This window comes from Lates calcarifer, linkage group LG4 (genome assembly GCF_001640805.2).
Source record: "Lates calcarifer isolate ASB-BC8 linkage group LG4, TLL_Latcal_v3, whole genome shotgun sequence".
Classification (NCBI taxonomy): domain Eukaryota; kingdom Metazoa; phylum Chordata; class Actinopteri; family Centropomidae; genus Lates; species Lates calcarifer.
In genome coordinates this window covers 11,492,286-11,512,473 of record NC_066836.1, presented here as the reverse complement: position 1 = coordinate 11,512,473, position 20,188 = coordinate 11,492,286, and the positions used below count along the sequence as shown (strand labels likewise).

General features: G+C 42.9%; 1 protein-coding gene across 1 annotated transcript in view; it reads right to left on the bottom strand.

Annotated features, from left to right (window-relative positions):
• The window catches only part of slc22a23 (solute carrier family 22 member 23), a 32,935-nt gene extending 14,140 nt beyond the window's left edge, over positions 1-18,795 (bottom strand). The window contains exons 1-3 of the mRNA XM_051070000.1: positions 17,840-18,795; positions 11,220-11,323; positions 10,943-11,097 (exon numbers count right to left, since the gene is read on the bottom strand). Of these exons, the coding sequence (XP_050925957.1) occupies positions 10,943-11,097; positions 11,220-11,323; positions 17,840-18,277 (697 nt within the window). The 5' untranslated portion in view covers positions 18,278-18,795. The remainder of the gene's footprint in view (positions 1-10,942; positions 11,098-11,219; positions 11,324-17,839) is intronic.
• Positions 18,796-20,188: the final 1,393 nt, after the last annotated feature.

Sequence of the window (20,188 nt, the reverse complement as noted above, 5' to 3'; positions counted from 1 at the left end):
AAAGAAGCTATTTAAAGATGTCTCCCTGGACTTTGGAAAAGTGTGATAGAAACTTTTGAAATTTTTCTGACCCTAACCCTAACCTGACAAAACAGGGTGAAAAAAAAAATCAATATGCCTTAGTATGAGTAAGAAATATAGGTCACTTTTAGAGCTACGGTTCATGTAAAGACGTTAAATAAAGGCGATAAATCACCATGTACAGTTGTTGTTGTTCAGAGACAGTAGACAAATCGAGACAGTGGGCTGCTGTGAGAGTGAACCAGCTAGAAAGAGGTTCCTTGTACTCATTTCTCCTCTATCAGAATGGCACTGATTCATTCACCCAGTCATTAGCATGCACACCACACTGGCAGCCAGCAACCACAGACAGTCCAGCCCTTTAGTTACAGCAGCGTAAAGGACGGCTTCACATCAAACCAAAGCAAGTGAACACTACTGTAACGCCGCCGGTCTTGTCCCGCCCAAATCTTTTGTCCCACTTCATTCATCCCTTTTTCTTTATACATCATTACACCCCCCCCGGGTCTTTTCTGCTTCCTAGGAATGTGAACAGTCTCCAGATGGGCCTTTCAAGGTGACAGGGCCAGCATAATACAGTGGGTGTCGGCAGCCCCGCTTCATTCCAGTGGAAAAGACCGGAATTTCAATTAGGACTTGCCCCCTTCTGAGGACATGAATAATGCTCTCTGTTCACAGACACTATCGCAGCTGGAATGACAAAGCCAATGAGTGGAGAGCAGGGCGATGGGTGCAAGACCTGCTGAGTTTGAACCAACTAACCTCGAGACTCCTTCTCTGCATTCCTGGGAGAAAAGTGACGGTTCGCTGGTCATGAACCACATGGGATTTGAATTCTTCGGTTATGTATAAGGCGTCATGTGCGCTGAACAGGCTGCTGCATTGTGACCAGAAAAGTATGGTGATATAGAAAACACAGTAAGATGCAGTCATATAGTAGCACAAACTATATTATGATATCCATTAATATGACAGTATGGATATATATATGAAATATGGCATGTTTTAAGAATGAACTTAAGAATGAGTCCAAGAGGCTGTGGAAAGGAAAGGAGGCCTGAGCTCCTTACTCCTGGTGACCCTAATCCTCCACAACCCACTAGATCAGCACTCCCACAATGCCCCGCTGCAGCTTGTGTCCTACTGCCACAAATCTACCAATAACTAGTCTGACATCACATACAAGAAACTTGCTAAAGATGCTGACAGGGGGTTTTGAGGTGACAAAACGAGTACAAGGACATACAAGCCATTTAATAAAACACACATTTAAATACATCTTAGTACACAGTGGAGGTGGAAATGACATCATCAGCGATCAAGCCAATAGCCAATTAATAGTAATGATAATCCCCAAAGAGGCTTTGGCTGGTTTGCTGACAACAAGAATATGAATCACACTCTCTGGTACATGCCACAGTAGCTCACTAGCCTTCTGTCAAGAACACTACTCAGTCAAGGAGAACCATTGTTTTACAAGTGGAAGAGATTGGTTGACCACTAAAGGCACTCAGTGCAGCCACTACCCCGTACCCAAAGGCTAATGTCATGACCCTTCATGGGTCACATGAGGTCCTTAAGGCCCCCATGCTGCAATTTCACTGCCTAATCCTTGGCAGCTCGATCGGTTGAGCACAGCCTAATGATGAGGGGACTCTGTAGCATTTCTCAATGCTGAAAGATATCAGAGGTTTGTTTGCTATGATTCATTTTTATGGCATAATTATGATCTATTTTTAGTGGCACCGACAGTGGCTTTACAATCCGAGTGTGGAGCTACAGGCTTTCTTGTAGGTGTCACAGGTAAAAGCAAAGTGCAGCTGCGTTAAAGTTGCCATCACCCTCAGCTGCGTTCCTACTTCTCCTCCCACATCTTTTACAGTGTGAATGAGATTGACCCAGCTGTACAAGATGGAATATTTCTTCAAATGTTAAAAAGGTTAACTGCTCCCAGCAACTCCTACCGTAGCCTCTGTGTTAACTGAAAATGGCGTCAGTCGGAAAGATGCATTACTCACTACCAAGTTTTGCAAAGTTTGAAAACTTATCAGAAAAATTCTGATAATGCCTGCTGAGGGGAAGGCTATAGCATATGATCCCTTGTGCCCTGTGTGAAAGCATCCACATTTGTTATGCTTCTCAATAGACTTTCTCAAGACTTGTCCAAGTCTTGCTTCCACATAATAATGCACTTAACAAGCTCACAGGTCTGTGTCTACTTCATCTTCATGTGGGTGGACTGTACAGGGCTCATCCAGACCTTACTGCCATCACTGCTGATGCTTTAATCACTGTTAAAGCTCCACACCTTCAAAGCTGTGGGTCACAGATGGAAAATGCTTGATGAGACCAAACTCAGTTCAGGCATGTGCAAAGCTGCTGATGAGTTTTTGGAGCAATTCCTCTGAGTGACAGGGCCAGTGCAGGGTTGTCAGCAAACAGCATTTCCCCGATTAGGAACCAATGAACCTTGGTCCTCACCTGAAGTTTACTGCAGATCGAAGAGTGGGGGGTTTTGTGTGTGTGTATATGTGTGTGTCAAGGCAAATTGCATCCTTGGCGGAACATAGCGATCGCATAGGAGAAGAAATCAAACAATTTGGGGGTGAGTGCATAGCCCTATTTATCCCACAGTTATCTTGGAAAATCTCAGAGAAGAGGACATATTGCTCTTTAGGTAGCCTTCACTTTTCAATAGAACATAATTATCTGAGAAGCTATGGCAAAAGGCCATTGTCCTGATGGAACCTTAAGAGACTTTTTCTGCTGACAAGGTCAAATGTCTTTATCAGGTCAATTAAAGGCTTCCCTCCTTTTGTTCTCAAGTTGGCAAAATAAGAAGACCCTACTGCAGGGTGTAACAAGAACAAACTGCAGTTTATTTACCATTACTCTGGCAAATAACTTACCATGGCTCTGAGGGGAGATTCCAGTGTATTTTTTCCTCCCTTTTGTTTACACACACACACACACACACACACACACACACACACATACATACATACATATATATACATATATATATATATATATATAGGGTGATTGTGTTAGCACACAGATATCCTGAGGTAGCCTCCCTCCTACCAATGAAAAGAGTCTATTGACCAAGAATAAGGTCATACTCATTGATTAGTCTCTTATCTGTAGCTGCAAAGAATGCCAACTAGCCCCAACTAGCCACAGGCACTTTCCATTGATCTATGTGAGCTGAAATTCTCAGCTAACAAACCCAAAACGCAACCAGGAGAATATTTTCTTGCAGTGTGTGTGTGTGTGTGTGAGAGAGAGAGAGAGAGAGAGAGAGCACACACATCTGTGTCTGAACCCCTCCACCCCCACCCCCACTGAGACAGATCAGCACAAAACCAAGCTTTCGGCTCTACAGGGAAGGGGAATAGAGTGACTGGTGCTTACACTTTGATACAAATATGAGACGAAATCCTGGGTTTCCTAATACACCAGATTCATCAGCCTCATAGTAAGAAGATACAAAACAGCATTTGTAGAAAAGTAAGTGCAAAGGTTGACTGTGCTGATTCGGCCAATCACTGGACTTCACTCTGGAATTTGCGGCATGAGATAGCTTGAGGTTATGTCACGCAGTGTCATTCACGAACATTGCAAGACAAGGGTTAAAAATGAGAACGCCACATATAACACGACTGTGGGTCATCCAGTCTAAAATACTGTATAAACCGAGAAAGAGAGAGAGAGAGAAAAAAAATGTAGGCTACTGTAGGAAATACATGTAGCCTAGCCTAGCCGTGTGTGAGTGGAGGAAGTCTGCTGAGCCACCAAAAATGCAAACTCTGCACTAAAGGGAACTTTAACCCTGCACAGAGGAAGAAAAAAACAGAGTCTGCACCTTAACCCATTTATCAGGACACAGCTAGAGCAGAATTATAAGGAAGGATGGGAACAGTTCAACTTGTGTAGCATGGAAAATACCACCCGTTGGCTGAAAAGCATTTGTACCCAGTCCACAGTTTATGTGCCACCCTGCCTCTCTATATATTTCATCATCCCCTTTCAGACCACTTTTAACACTCAGGGAGGATAAAGTCGCCTTAGCGGGGTCCATCTGATGGCAGAACAATATCTCTGCAGTGGTATGAGGCGGACCTGGCTGCTTGTCCTCCGGGAGGCATAGCCATATGGTGGGAAATGAAAAGCTTCTCTCTTCAGAGTCCAGATCTGGCACACATTACTCAGGTCGGGGTAGACTGAGAGATATCAATCAATGGCACACACACACACAAACAAGAGAGAAAGAGACAGGTAAGGAGAGGAGAAAGACAAACGGAGAACACCGCCTCTCAGACTGGACCAACAAACACTGACACACAGGGAGACATTAACCCAGATGAACACACACAGAGCTTCCATCTCTCTGTGCTGCCCAATGTGCTTCATCTGTGTGTGGAGAGATTAATGCCTGTGGTATCAGGAGGGCACCACAGAGAGAGAGAGAGAGCAAGAGAGAGAGAGGACCTAATTACAGACACAACAGTGAAGAGGATGATACTGCCCTGGCCTGGCCTGGTTAACCTGACAAAACACAGCGTAGCACTGCAGCAGGAAGTGATCACTGATCATCCTGGCTGAAAAGAGGAGGCTCTAAAAGGAGGGAAATGTGCATGCAGGTAGCACACCTGACCATATGCAGAGGAGAGGATGTAAATAAGTTGTCACATGACCTAATGTTTGGGCTTGGCTTTACATGAAAAAAAAAAAAAAAAACAGGAAATGCTCTCAAATGCCCCCCTTGGTTTTTAAATGCTTTCACTTACAAAAACACACTTGAACATTAAGAACACTTAACAAAATACTATATATGACTACAACCTATCTGTATGGACTATACATACACACAGGCTGTTTCTGTGTACATCAGAGAAGTTATTTCTTGCTATTACTCCACTGCAATGCTTTTAGCAGTTTTACTTCCTCCATCTCCTTAGCCTCGTCCTGTATCGGCATTTGCATTTATATGAATTCTAAGTGTTTCTTTTAATGCATTAATGTTCAATAAAGGTTGTGTACATCAGGCTGTGCCGGAGGGGTTGTAAGCTCAGGGGCAGTCCGTGTCAAGCTTGATTGGATTTGTTCCAAAGCATCCCATGAGCAGAGTGAAACTTAAATGCATAATATTGTTGCAATACATGGCTAAAGCCATGAAGTGTCCCAGCTGATCTGAGGTAATAACTAACTCACTAATGCTGAGGGCAGTCAAATTATAACTAAAACACACTCTATCTTTAACACAAACTGCGATGGAAAAGTGCAGCAGGGCTCTGTAATGGCATTCATATCACAAGTGCTTCCCTTCCCCGCGTTTCTCGTAAAAACGTAGTCATCTGTTTGCTTTTTTTTTGTTCTTGATCACTACCCGTCCAGCTCATGTACAAAAGGAGTGACAGCAAACACAACCCATACAATCAATATCGTGCGAGTGTCTGGGTGTGTCAGAAGCAAAACTACCGTATTGTCATGAATATACAACAGTGTTTTTTTTGTCCCTTGAGAAACTACACTTTGTCACATGGGCTCATGTAACCTTTATGGATTGGACATAAATGTGAGACATCTAACGTTCACTCTTTGTCTTTTATGCTCCCTTTTTATCGCTTTCCCTGTCTTCTTTGCCTAGCCCCTCCTTCTGTTGTTATGCATCCTCTCTCCCAGACATAAAAACATTTCCTTAAGAGGCAACTGAAATCATTAACTAAACAAAATCCAACCCGCTTATATAAATAATGCATGCAGTCTGAATTTTAGCCAGGACTTGATACAAAACCACAATACTAAATCAACTTGGAGGTTCATTTCAGTGCAGGATGTGGTTTCATTACTGGAATTTTGTGGTGCATAGCAACAGGTGATGCTCATCCAAATGAATTTTAATTCGGTGCTGCTACTATATTTTTGTAACTACATAAAATTCAACTAAATTAAATAGCTGGCTGTTCAGCACCAGCCACTGTTGTCTGACGCAAAGTGTTTTTGCTTTTGTGGGATTTGTTGCAGACATTCTATTTATTTATGTGGCCATGACCTGACATCTGGCATTGACAAATAAAAAAGAAATAAAGAAAAAAGGAGAAAATAATGTCCCTTTCATCCTACTGTCTTGAAATCCTGTCTTGATTAAACTTTGGAATTCTTTTAGGTTTCCTACAGCTATACATTTATTTTATGACTAACTCATTTCATGTCAAACCAAAGAGATATTCATTGTCTAGTTTAAGCAGCACCAAAGAAACAGTTAATGTGTAAAAATTCACCATTAAAATAAATAACTATAGTGAGCGGACAACAGTTTGAGCCGGTTATTTTCCCGAAGCATTCGCGTGAGTTTGTGCTACAACATTAAAAATAACTTCTGCCTTCTAGATCATCACACACACATAGCAGTCATGAGCATGTGTGTCAAAGGTTACTGACGGAAAAGTCATGAAGCTCTTTATGATGAATGAACCAACAGAATCATGCGGTTTGTCTGTTGTCTTTCTGTATCTATCTGTTTTCCTCTCTCTCTGTGTGTATGTCTCTCTCTCCACAAGGCTTCTGTCACACTCACACACACAGCCATGGCATGTATAGGCATGCCACCTCTTGATTCAGATGTGGAGAGTGAACAAGTACTTCACTTAGATTGAGTTTAGAGACATTTGCTCTTTACTGTAAAGCAATTATATGGACCGCTCAAAGTAAACATCCTGTCTGTAGCTGCTTTCAGGAAACTAAAAGTGTAAGATGAAAAGCATTAAGCCAGTGCATACAGAGATGCACGTTTAAGCTGGCAGTCATTTTTATAGAGAGAAACCTCACTTTAACCTACAATTCTGTAAAAGTGATTTAGTATGTGTAATAGTGTAATATTACTGCTAAACTGATATTTGGTGTAAATAAATACTTCAGGGTAAAAAGTGATTAAACTGTCTTAGGAAAACAACAGATTTAAGCCCCAAAAAGCTGATGTGAGAGCATGATATAACCCATGTAAACAAAGAGCAAGCTTTGGCCCACTGCCCCAGTACACAATCACCTCTTCTCAAGCTGATCACAAACTTCTCACACAAACACCCAGCGCAGCCAGCTAGCATGACTCAGCTAGCTGACGTTCAGTGTGGGTTTGTGTCTGAGGGCCCCAGGGGGGGTTGGGGTTGGGTGTTCAAAGGTGAGGGTCAGGGATGGGGATAGGGGTGGGGGGATGGCTGTTTACTGTAAAAACTGCATTAGTGAACAGCGCCGTACCGCTGAGCTATAGGCACCATGAGCCTTTCTTGGCCTGCCTGGTACTGTGATGCTAAAAAGGCTAGCACACGCTGATGGGGCACTTGGGGGGGGGGGGTATAAATAGCAGCGCTGCATCAGGTGACTTTCTATAGCTATCGGCTTTGCTATTCTGATGTTTGGAGCCATAATATGGATCAGTGTAGTAGGGAGACGCATTAGCTTGGTTTATGTTAATATACAGGAACACTTCACATTCACTTGAGGTTGTGGTGTAATTGTATCACGCTGCCTCTTAGGTCCGACACTCTTCAGGGGTGAAAAACGTTCTGGTTGGCCTCTGTGGAGCACTGAGGTAATATACAGGGGGTCAAGAATGGTGCTTCTAATTACCACATATACTGATGTATAAAATTGTCTATCAAACCAAACCAGAAGATTGCAATTATCATAGTGCTCTATACAACAGCACCCTGGCTTCAAGATACATGAACTAAGGCCTAATTGCTCAGGGACTGATGAGAAAGGGGGATTAGTGTAACGTCTCCAGTGCAAACACAGGATTTGGCACCGACTTTTCTTTGTAAACAGAGTCAAACAAAGCCAGCCACAAAAGAGGATCATGTGGTTTATAATGTTACATGCAGAAATGTCACATGACTGACACAGCGTCGAGACTACAATGAATATTAAGCTTTGTATGTTGCCAACTCCTCACGCAAATGTATTAAATACCCCCTAAACAGAAAGCCTTGAAATAAAAGGATTGATTCTCTCCAGTAATGTGTTATTGAACAACTGTGTTCCTACTCTTAGACCAGCTCTAGTGGAGTTTTGTCAATACAGAGAGGCTACAGGGTAAATATCATGTGACAGAGGCCACACATGATCAGAAATAAGGGCGGCAGTATAGCAACACAAACCCTATGCAAATATACAAAGTTAAAACTTCTCCAACAATTATAAGGACACTTATTTAGTAAAATAAATGAAGCAGCACTTATGTGGGAAAATTAGTTTGACTGTTATTTTATGAGCAACTGAAACAGGAAACCCTGCCACAACAACAAGGAGGAAATAAAATGGACTGATTGGATGACAGGTCTGTATCCAAGTGCTTGGTTTATGCTTTTTAACTGAGGAACTTGTAGTGTGAATTATAATTACAGGCCAAGGCAAAGAACCATGAAGATCCTGTTTTTGCTGTTAAAATGGGCTATCTAACCAGACTCCACAACCCTGAGGTTTTGACTACCTTTGGCAGCCCTGTAAGCCTTTGCCCAACCACACAGCTATTTGAATACGAATGCATAAGGTAAGGTCTTGCATCGACCTTTCATAAAGCATGTCAATAAAGAAAAGAACACCTATAACAACTGACTGTTCGTGACCACTTCATTTACTCTGCAATCACTGTATTGTAGTTTTGTAGATTGTAGGCTGTACGGTGGATTAGCAAATGCAAAGACTGTAAGAGGAGGGAGGAGAATGGTAGAGCAGGACAGAGAGGGTAGACTTAAAAAGCAGACTGAGAAAGGAAGGGGAATAACAAAAGAATTAAATCTCCAGACAGACTAATAAGAGGGAAATTAGGAATGGGAGATATGAGGTTAAAAAAAAAATTCTTTACTATGACTCTGAATAATTGGACTCTCTAGACATGTAGCTTGTTTGGAATGCAGCCCCACCACAGTACTGCTCTGTGGCTGATAAAACAATCAGATAAAATCTGATATTTAATATGTATTTTTATCAGTCAGAATGTAAGCTGCTCTGACATTCAACTGCTCTGAGATCCATTGTTAGGTGTTTAATTAAACACACTTATATTTATACATGTGAAGCTTACAAGCTGAATACTAACCTTAATTTCACAAGATAAAGGCAAAAATATGACCAAAAGTAAGTATGTTATATAAGCCGCTTGTACAGTAGATACTATGTATGTAGAGAAGTATTGTCTCTATTGTGCAATCCCTCCACCTCATATTGAATTCCAACCACTAGGTTGAGAAGCACTGATTTATTGAACCATAAACTGTAGGCTAATGTGAAAACAATGGATTCTGATGTCAAGTTCATTTAAATTTGATAAGACGGTGTACTATACAGTTTAAGTCTGCACCTTTGCCTCCTCCCGCTCCCCCTTCTTCCTTTGTCCTGGGACAAAATGGTCCTTCTATTTTGGGAGTGGAGCAAAGCTTTTCAAGGTATACAGTGTAGAGTAAATTAGAATGACAAGGACATTCAGGGCCCCTTCCTTCATCATCTCGCCCTTGCTCCCTCCCACCCTCTCATCTTCCCCTCCCCTCCCACTTTTGCACCCTTCCTCTGCATTGGTCAATTACTGTGGCCAAAGAGGCTTTTAAGGATCCATTGCTGAGGCCAGAGTGTGCATCAGCTGCGAGGCCAATTATCAAGATACTATCAAAAAGTCCCTTCCCTCCCGTGCTTTGGAACCTGTGTAACGCTTCTGCAGAACTAATTATTTAAACCTTTACTGTGCAGAGAGAAGGTCACATCAACAGAGAGGATTCATCTCTGCGAACATTAGAGTGTCTGCAGCCTCTTCCTGCAGTGATTGGTGAAGCTATACAGAAGACAAGTTACCACCCCCATGCCAACTCCCCCACCCCCAGCCCCACTCTGTCATTATCAGATTATTGATTAGCAGCAACAAGGATTAAAATCTCAGGAAAAGACACATGGGGGTGCACCTAAATGAAAATTAAAGAGTTCACTTCAAGGATAAGGAGGCTGGCAGTTTCTCAGTAATGAGAATTTATCCCGACAATGGCATTCAGTTTAATAAATGTTAGGAGGTCACTGCAACACAATTACTCTTCTTTTAGCTGAATGCTACCCTCAGCTAGGGGCAGGAATTAAAGTGGAATAGCTTTTTGATTAGGTGTGTCAGGTTGTTAGTGAGAACAGCAGCAGAGGGAGGATATTAAGTATTAAGAGAGGGCGTAGGCCATAGACAAAATTAAACTTGCAATAATAATTACAGCATTATTTCTATAATATACGTTACAATCCAATATGATTATATGGAGAAATGTTAATATTAAAGTATTTATTGAGCCCAAATAGGGAAAACTGCTCCTCAGTGCTTTGAAATTGCAGTGCAACAAAAGCTGCTCTTATTCCCTAGACACAGAGCCAGGTCCCAAACAAACCAGTTTGACAAACAGATAAGTAAACCACTAATATTCCACAGAATAGGCATCCATTTCCGCATTGCTGCTGTGGCTATTTCTTGTCAGCACCTTGTGCAAAAATTAAAACAAGCAGAACCCTCTACTAAACCTGAAACAAGTAGCTTTCAGAGGGTCCAAAAAGCTACCTGAAGAGCCTGCGGCAAAACATCTCTGCTTCTTGAATAGTCAAGTTTATCGGCAGCACCACAGGCATTCTGGATATTCAATGTACGCAGTAAACACAGATACAGAACCCGAGAGATGTCAAGTAGGAAAAAAAAAGAATTCATGCACACTCTCACAGCCTTGTCTCTTGTAAAAGCCTCAGAAATTACTAAAATTGGTGTAGTTAGTCTGCTAACAAAATAATAACCTGCATAGCCTGTCTACGTGTTGTGCTACAATGGAAAGCAACAATAGCAAGGGCAGCCAGGTTTACCAAAGGGTCAATTAGCACAGTGCTTTTGGTTGAGTTAAAGACTTACTGAGGACGTAGAGGGAGAGGGTGATCCCTGCCAGGCAGAAGCCCTCAAAGAAGCGCAGGGTGCTGAACATGGGGACGTTGACGGAGAAGGCCACAGTCAGACCAAACACCAGCATGAACAGCACCGATATGATCAGCACCGGGTGGCGGCCAAACCTATGAAATGAGGTAAAAAATAGAAAATGACTAATGACACTTTTAAAATAGAGAGGACCTTTTGGTTCTACATGTCTGCCAATGAGACTCAGTGTGAAAACAACTTAGTGGAGAAATCTTACCAGTCGGCCAGGATTCCAAACACCAGGTATCCAAAGATGGATCCCACCAACAGAGAGAACTTTGCAATATGGACTTTCCATGCTGAGTCACACACCAGACTCCACTGTAGAGACAAATAAACAACAGGCATCAGTTCCAAGAAAATTTTGCTGGGTAAAAAAAAAAAAAAAGTGAAAGCGAAAGATAAACACATGTTTTGAGGAGGAGACATTTTTGCCTCATGACCATCACTCTCTGCTTCATCTGTCTGATTCATAAGGTCTTATGACCACCTAAAACACAAAACACTGCATGGATGTATATACAAAGCCCAAATCATATATTTGACTTGTGGCTCCACTGGAAAGGTTGGCAACAACGTATTTGTTCTCTAAAAATCAACATTGAGGACTAAATTACCTCTGTTTATGCCAATAACTTCCTTGGTGCGAATCATCAGGTCTGTATGAGCTAACATTTCTCGATTTCATGATTTATTTTTTCCTCCTCTACGGTGTGCAGCCATGGTCCACCTCTCCTCTTTTTCTTGACTGAAACTTTCCACACCAGCAGCGACGGGATTCCTCGAGTGCAAACAATGCAGCGTGTGACTGCTTTTGCATGAACTGAGCACACCCTGATTTTATTTCCCCCTACAGCAGTAACAAGTTGTGACAAATAGATCTCGTACGGCAGCACAAGCAGAATTTGTAGAGAGGTGCAGCAGCAAACGTAAGGCCTTTGTCTTTGTCTTATTTTAAGAAACTCACTACCCCCCATAAAACAATCTACCCAGACCTGAAACCAATTACTAAATGATCCTGGAAGAGTAGTTGATCCTGAGAGGAACAGAGAATGAATTTTGTGGAGGAGGTGGATATTAGGGCTCTCTCTGGCAACATATGCCTCCCAGCTGTCTATGCTGACAGAAGCGGCAGGAAGGAGCAGACAGGGGCGTGGTAGCCAGAGCAGGTGCATAGCATATGGGAGGCTGATCAAGACTGACCTCAATTCTGTCACTGTAAACAATATATGCCATGTCAAGATAAAATGACATTTATTTTAGCCTCACCTTCAAATACAAAGTGTAGTTTGTGCCTACATTTTTTTCTCTGAGGGGCTCTAACCTCCCATAACCTCTACCATAGTGACTTGTCCAGAATGGAACGCTCCAGGATTACCCAGAGCCACACAGCCATCACATGATCCAGGCATGCCACTCATTCACGGTTTCAGTATCGATGTCAGCAGAGAAAAAGACAGAGGGAGGCAAACAAGTTCCTGTTACGCAATCGCTGCAAAACCGACGCTTCCCTCCTCCAGCGAGCTGCCGTGGCAAACCGGCACATGCCCTGAAATGAAACTCTGAGTCTGCAATTACTCAGTGTCCAGCTCCGCATGGGCTGGATGACAGTTTGATGACTTGGAAGAAACAGGCAACTGCGGGTGACCACGCACGGACAGATGACCGGCGTTGTAAAATACTGACATATCAGCATTCCCAGAGTCGCACGACAAGGCAGGACAAGGCAGCGATGTCTCACAGGGTGTTAAGTGCTGCTGACACGTGTTGCCAAATGGGGTAGAGCGTGAGCAGGTTGTGATTGGCAAAGTATCATTAATGTGCTTTATTTAAAAGCATCTGCCAATTCACATGTATTATTAACCAGGTCTTTCTCCGGGCCAACACTCATACGCCATCATTAATGGGCATCCGCTCTGCTATTAGCACGAGTGGGGAGGAAAATATGGACAGACTTTCAGCTATGGCAGAACAAAGAAATCCCAGCAAACTGTGATTCAGCCTAAGCATGAGTCAATTCCGTGCCGCTTGTCTGCTGTGCCCCTGTTATTTCTGTCAGTTGCTCCCTTGCTGTTGTCTTGCTCATTTGGGAGTAATGAATAGAAGTCAGTGTGTAGAGTTGGGGGTTAGGCACTTAGAAATGTTTCAGCTGACAGAGAATGCAGAACAATGAAGGGCCAAGAGCAAGATCATTTTGAAATCCCCAGGGTGTCTGTCGACCTCTCTCAAATGACCGGCCACCAATGATCAGCCTACGCCGGCAAGTCTCATTAGCTCAGATGAAGACGCTCTCAACTACAGCTGCACATTTCTGCACTCGTTGAACTACAGAGTGGTGGGTGGGTGGGTGGGGGGTTTCAAAGGAGGGGAAGTGGGGGGGCTAGAGGGATGAAAGCACAGGAGGAGGGAGGAATGAAGATTATACAATGTAGAGACTGAACATGCAAGAGCATAGATAGCAACGCAAAAGAATAAAGAAAGGCACAGGAAAGGGAAACAAGCTAAAGAGACTGAGATGCTTAAAAGCAGTTGTGAAGAGGAGAAGGCAGAAAACACATGGAGGGACTGCTGCATAGTTACTGCCTAGCAACAGACCATCGCTGTGGTTATCAGACTCTTTCTGCTTCCAAGTGCAAGTTTTAGCACCACTGCCTCACCGAAGGGTTGAAATCCTGTAATGTGGTGCTAGCGTAGGTGAGGGTAAAAGAGAATAACAAAAAGTGATGTAAAAGGAGGGCGAGTGAGAGCAAAAAAGACAAATCTATACTACACATACTCGCTCTCTATTGCAGTTTTGTGGTAAAAAGAAAAACACAATGCACAGATATGGAGGGACTGATTGCCTCAGAGCAAATTTATATTATGTAGGTCTAACAATTAACTGTCAAACTACTGTAGCATCCATGTCAGATGAGAAATACTAATATGCCTGTCAAGTTGGCCGCAGTTATATTTCCCTGCAGCCAACAGGGACAGATGGTGAAACAACAAACCTTTGCCTGTCAATCTACTACTCAGGGTCTCCTTTTGTCAACAGTTAAGAACAGTAAGTACCATAACTCCCTGTCACCAGAGAGGCTATACGGGGACGACCCATCGACGCTCCTACAACCCAAATTCCATCACACAATCCTAAAAACAAACTTAAACCAAGAGCAAGGGTCATGCACCCCACAATGACCACCCCTCCCTGTTACAAAATAGCACTTATCAGAAACAAGCCTGCCGCAGACACTCTTGTCACACACTCACACATAGAGCCCCGACAGAGTTTTATCTTTCGGTCACACAAGCGTCTTTCCTCCCAGCAGCTGACGCTGTGAGTGGCTGTCATTGTGTGCTGACTGGGTATCTTCAGTGGGGGTCATCGCCTTTCGACAGCTGAGACTGTTTCAAAGTGTCCCACACTGATCCAGGGTCTGTGGAAGGAGCCAACCAGCTGGGTAAACAGTATGAAGGGACACAGAGTAGACAAGGCCTGCATGGTGTTCAGCTACAGTATCATCTTTCACATCTATGGGTGTGCAACCTCCAGATACTGATACTGGGTCTGGGTGTACCCACCGACGTGCTTTTGCAACATATATTCCTTATCACTTCCACACTGACATGCTACATAACTCTGAAATGTTTATACTGAGTCCTGCTGAAACAGCTTCCGACAGTTTCCTAAGGCCCAAACTAACACCTTCAAACATCTCGTCTCACCATCAGCATAGAAGCTACAAACACAGACTGCTTTAAAAATTATTCAGTCAATCAATTATCTAAATAGTTGCCAATTTTTCTGTTGATCCACTAATCCGTTTCTCGTCAGTCAATCTACAACCGTTTATATAATCAATCAATCACTTAAATAATTTATTAAACAAATATGCCAAACACTGGCTGGTTTGAGCTTCTAAAACATGAGCTTTTCCCAGATTTGTCAGTATCATTTTAACTTGAATATTTTGTGGTTTTGGACTGTTGATTGGGCCCCCCCAAAAAAAAGCAATTTGAAGAAATGATCTTGAATGGGAAATTGGCATCTCTTTACCATTTTCTGACTTTCTTTAGAATACTAAACAAAAATAACTCTGTGCTCTAGATTTAAAATACAGCTTACATGCATAATGGTGTCACAGTGTGGTACGAATCCAAATGCCATCCCACACTGGAGTATCACAAGAGGGGAAATCCTGAATTCAGGTACAAAAATCATCATCAGTCCCTAAATGCCAAATGCCCCTGATTCATATACAAGAACCAAACTTTCATAGACAGGTTAATCTCTGCTTCGAGGAGGTTCTCAGGCTACTATTTCGAGCCCAGCGTGTGCAGATGCTACCCATCTGAATGAGAAGCTGAGTAGGGTAGGTTGCAGAGAGACTCTATCTGTGTCTGAATAATGATACATTCTCATTTCTCAGGCTCAGTCCAATTAAGACGGACCCTGAGGAGAGCTTTGACTCAATTAGGATGGGTCTTCACGTTAACCACTTTGGATCCTTCACCACCACCTCAACCTCCGCCCGCCACCATCAAGGCCCTCTCTCTGTGACGCCGGGGAAAACGGGAGCGAGCGGAAATGCATTTCTGGGCTTACTGATTCTGGAAACAAAACCCGAGTGAAAACATCCACATAACATTTTACATGTTGACTGCGTGCAATGTTAAGGGTTAACAGAGTCATACAGGGTTAGAATTTGTTAGTACATTTTGACAGACACTACCGCATTTTGTCAGTGTTGGCACTCCGCTATGCTTTTTAGGGATTGAGTGTCACAGATAGCTGAGCCCAGTCATGTGCAGTTATGCCTATGCAATCCAAACACGGGGGAGAAATGCTAAGTCATCACTTCCTGCAGAAGTGTCACATCCTAGTGTCTGCATTGTGGTGGGGGAAAAAGCGGGGGGGGGGCTTAAAAGCAGTGAGGGACAGGCTGTCAAATGAAGACAGGCATGAGAGAAGTCAACTCTCAGTTTTGAGATTTATCTCCAGCGCCGACTGATGCAACTCCTCCCGATGGTGCTCTTGTCAGAATGTTGGAAGGCATGGGGTCAGGGGGAAGACGAGCACAGCCAGACACTTCTACCAATTGCTCAGGCCTGTTGCTGATCGGCAATGGTGCTAGTGTCAACATGACATTCTCTGTATGTGTGCAAAGGCAACACAAAGGTTAGTATCCACAAGTTTACGACGCCAGCATGGGAGGAGAGGTGAAGCCATCACACTGGAAACTTGTGTATATTTTTTTAAAGCCTTAAAGAACGGACGTGTTTTTGATTGTTAGCAATAAAGACCCACCCAATCGATTACTCCTGACATACTCCTCACATATTCAGCTGCAAGTTCAGAGCATCTCGACTGCCTCCACCCCTAAAAAGTTGTTTGTGCATCCCTTCTCTCCAAACTACCCCTGCGGCTGGTTAATGAAATCGAGACTTAAACCGTCCCTTGGCTGGCGTCTGAATTAAAATGCCACAGCTGCATTTTATTTGCTTTATTTAAATGAGTCCATTATCAGTGATAAGTAGATAGGTCTGTTGGCATCAGAGTGGTATCCAAGCTCAGGGTGCCACAACCTCCTCCTATAGCACACAAAGACACACACACACACACACACACATAAAGGCTTCAAAGCCTGGCTTCAGATCAAACTCTCCCTGATAAGCCTTTTTGATTTTGGAGTGCATTCCCAAACCCTTCAGAGGTAAAGATGCTGCAGATTGAAAATGCAATTTACTGTGCTCTGTGGGGGTGTGCATCAACTTTGAAACTTTTTATAAGCAAAACTGGATGAACATATTAATTCTCAAAGTGTCTTAAAAGGCTGCTCTGATCACAACACAAGTATTTTCTCTTATGATTTAAATCATGTTACCCAGTCGATATTAATGTCAAGTTTACTCCAGGAGATTTGTGGATTAAGGTTTCATGCTTTTCTTCCCGTGCTAAAATAAAACTTGATATCTTGATATACAGTAAGTGTGTAGCATCCACACTGGGAGAAGAGACGATAGGCATAATGAGATATAAAACCCTTTCTCTGCCAGCCAGCAGACCAACTATGATGACTGCAGGCCTACACTGTCTCCCCAGCCTGGCCTGCACTGATAAGAATATTACAACATTATAGGGATGCCATAGGAGGTAGAGACATCTCTTCTGAGAGTCAAAGACACAGACAGCACTTAAAGTGCCCAGAATGAGAGCTATGAGAGTGATGTTTGGTTAGGAGAGCGATAGGGCAAGGTGATGTTTGGCCAGGGATGGGAGGAAAGGGGTGGCGAGGGGGTTGCATAATTCTAGAGTGTGCAAAATGACCTTTGCTCCACATCAAAGCCTCCCTTCTCTCTTGTCTATTATGTGCATTACGACAACCGGCGAGTTCCACCAGCACCTTTCAGTTTTGGCCGAAGATGTGCCAAAGGTGGCCTAGCCGCTACAGGGTCAGCTGTCGCGATGACTCACGGTCAGCAGTGCGATGCACGCTCCTCACCTATGTAATCCAACTACTTTTGGGTCCGGCGTGAGCCAAAGTCGTGGCTCTGTGAATCCCTACAGAATTTAAATGACTCAGTCGCTAGACCGGCCCACTGAGGAGAAATGCACGCCTTGGATGCAACAATGGAGGCAACATAACCACTCTCCAGAAGCTGTCAGAGAGCACGATTATGGGTTTTATACTATCATGCATGTGGTGGTGAGGGGGTGTAGTGTTGATAAGTGCCCGAATTTCACTCTTACTTGCGTGTATCAATCCTAATAGGATTAGAGAGAATAGGGTGTCACAGATGCATAACACAATGGGATTGGGGGGGGGGTGCCCATCCTCAAGATGGGCTGCTTACCTTGGTAACCACGTTCTGTACAAGTCCCGTGTGCAGCTCGAATGTCCACTCGCTGCACCTACACTGCGTGTTGATCGTGTCATTGTGGGTGCTCCCGTTGGCGTGACTGTAAGCCAGCCGCGCGCTGATGTTTTTTGGACCGTCCAACAACGAGGAATGACCCACGGTCTGATTAGAAATAGTCAGGTTCGCCAAAGGTTGGACGCATGTGTTGTTTGGCTGGGCGAGGAGGAAATTGTCAGAGAACTGGCTGAATCCAATAAACAGCGCCGGGATCCATGTCAGCACGATCAGCTGTTTCTGGTACTTCCCAAATCCCCCGAGAAACGGCAGAACAGAACCGTCGATGCGTGTCAGCAGCCCCGGCGACGTGGTTTCGGGGGACACGAAGCCGTTCTCCGGTTGATGGTCCCCCGTGTCGAGCTGCACCACGGCCATCGCGGTTTCGCCGATAGATGCCTCCGTTGCGTTGTAGCGAAGCCGGTGGTTTGCAGTGCTTCCCCCCCCTGTCGACTCCACAATGCGTCAGTGCCCCCAGCTCCGGCGGTGAAAGCCCTGCGCAGTCAATCACTGGAATGGAAATAAGACGCACCTCTTTATTATCAGGAAGCACTTCCCCTCCGTCTGCCACCCAAAAAAAAAAGAAAAGAAAAAAGAAATAAATCAACCAAGTGCGGGGACTGAAGTGCGGCTCTACCTCTCAAAAACAAGAGGCGGGTTTTGGCTGAATTGACGAGAAAAACTATTTCATGATCTTTTCCGTCGTCTGATTCATTGTGTCTGAGTCCCGGGGAAGTGCTTCCTGAGGGAGCCACAGGTAACACACCTGCCCACAAAGGCTGTGTGCTGTTGACTCTACCCAACATGGCCACCTGTAACTACTGGTAACCACTTTTCAATGGAAAATGCTCAGTCTCTCTGAAATCCTAACCCAAGTCAACTACAACAATATTATTCTACCGTACAATATTTTATCATAAAACAGTGAAAAGACTCCAACACTTTTGTTTGTATATTTTTCTTTATAAATTATCCCAGGGTTGAATCTGTTTTCTCTCTATACCTACAGGATGCTTTACATTCATTATATTATTAAATTAGAGAATAAAATCAAAACAAACCACAGCAACCATTGTTCCACACATTCTGAGTTTTTGAGAAATTCCAAACATTTTATCACAGTATTCTAGTAAATGAGAATCTGGGCTCTCGGAAATTACGAGTGACATAGTACCATATATTCAAGATGAAAGATAAATACATCACATATTGATCATTATACATAAATAAATAAATAAATAAACACAGAGTGCATACAGTGAATACAGTGCATATGTCCTATCAGAGGGAGAGCAGGACGAGGAACCAACTCTGTCCCCGCCCCTTTCTGTGGCAAACAACACAGCCAGTTTCTACTGTAGAAGCCGCCAAGTCAAGTAAAAAGAAAAAAAAAACATAACTAAATAGTGTTTTATATAACTTGTTATAACTTCTGAAATTTTCTGATGTGAGAAAAAATGTCTAACTCAGGAGATAATGACTTATGTTTACTTTTCAGTTACATCTATTTATGTTCTTTCATAGTTTCATAGTATAGACTAGAATATGTCTTGTTATGACAGATATTTTAACCTTTTAGGTGATTTATGTAGTGCAGTATTTAGCATTCAGTAATTCCAACTTTCCAGTGATTTTATTCTTTTTTTAACAGTTGTATTAAATATATCTCAGATTTCTGTCCCATAAAAATCTTTAGGTACCTAATATGAGCTTTATTCAAGGTCACTGAATCTTTCATTAATTGTTTCATAGGTTCATAAAAAGATCCTTTAAGTTGACTGGTGGTCTATCATTTTATGATAAGCCAACAGGTCTGATATTCTAAATGTTAGTATATCATTGATACAGGGTTTTTCTGCCTCGATTGTGCCTGATTTTGTAAATCTTAAGCTTTAAAGCTGCAGTAACTGATGTCTCCTCATTAAAACATTAGCTACAATTTATAAATCTAAACCTTGATCAGTATCAGATTAAGATTATTAACGACTTTAATATTCTATCTTTTCCCCACATTTTACTGAAACACCACCACTCATTTAACAAGACACATATTTACAACTGATGTGTTATTGCCATATGGTTGTAATTATGTCTTGAATTATGAACATGATTTTTTTGTTTTGTAACACTCATTGTGAGGGAGTTGATGAACCCTCATGTCAACTGGATAGATTAAACAATAATTATGACAACACAGAGTTCAGTATTGGTCAAGTTTGATTTACACCCACTAGCTTGATAGCCTATATTTATCTGAGCATGTGACAGCAGGCTCCTACTTCAGCTACA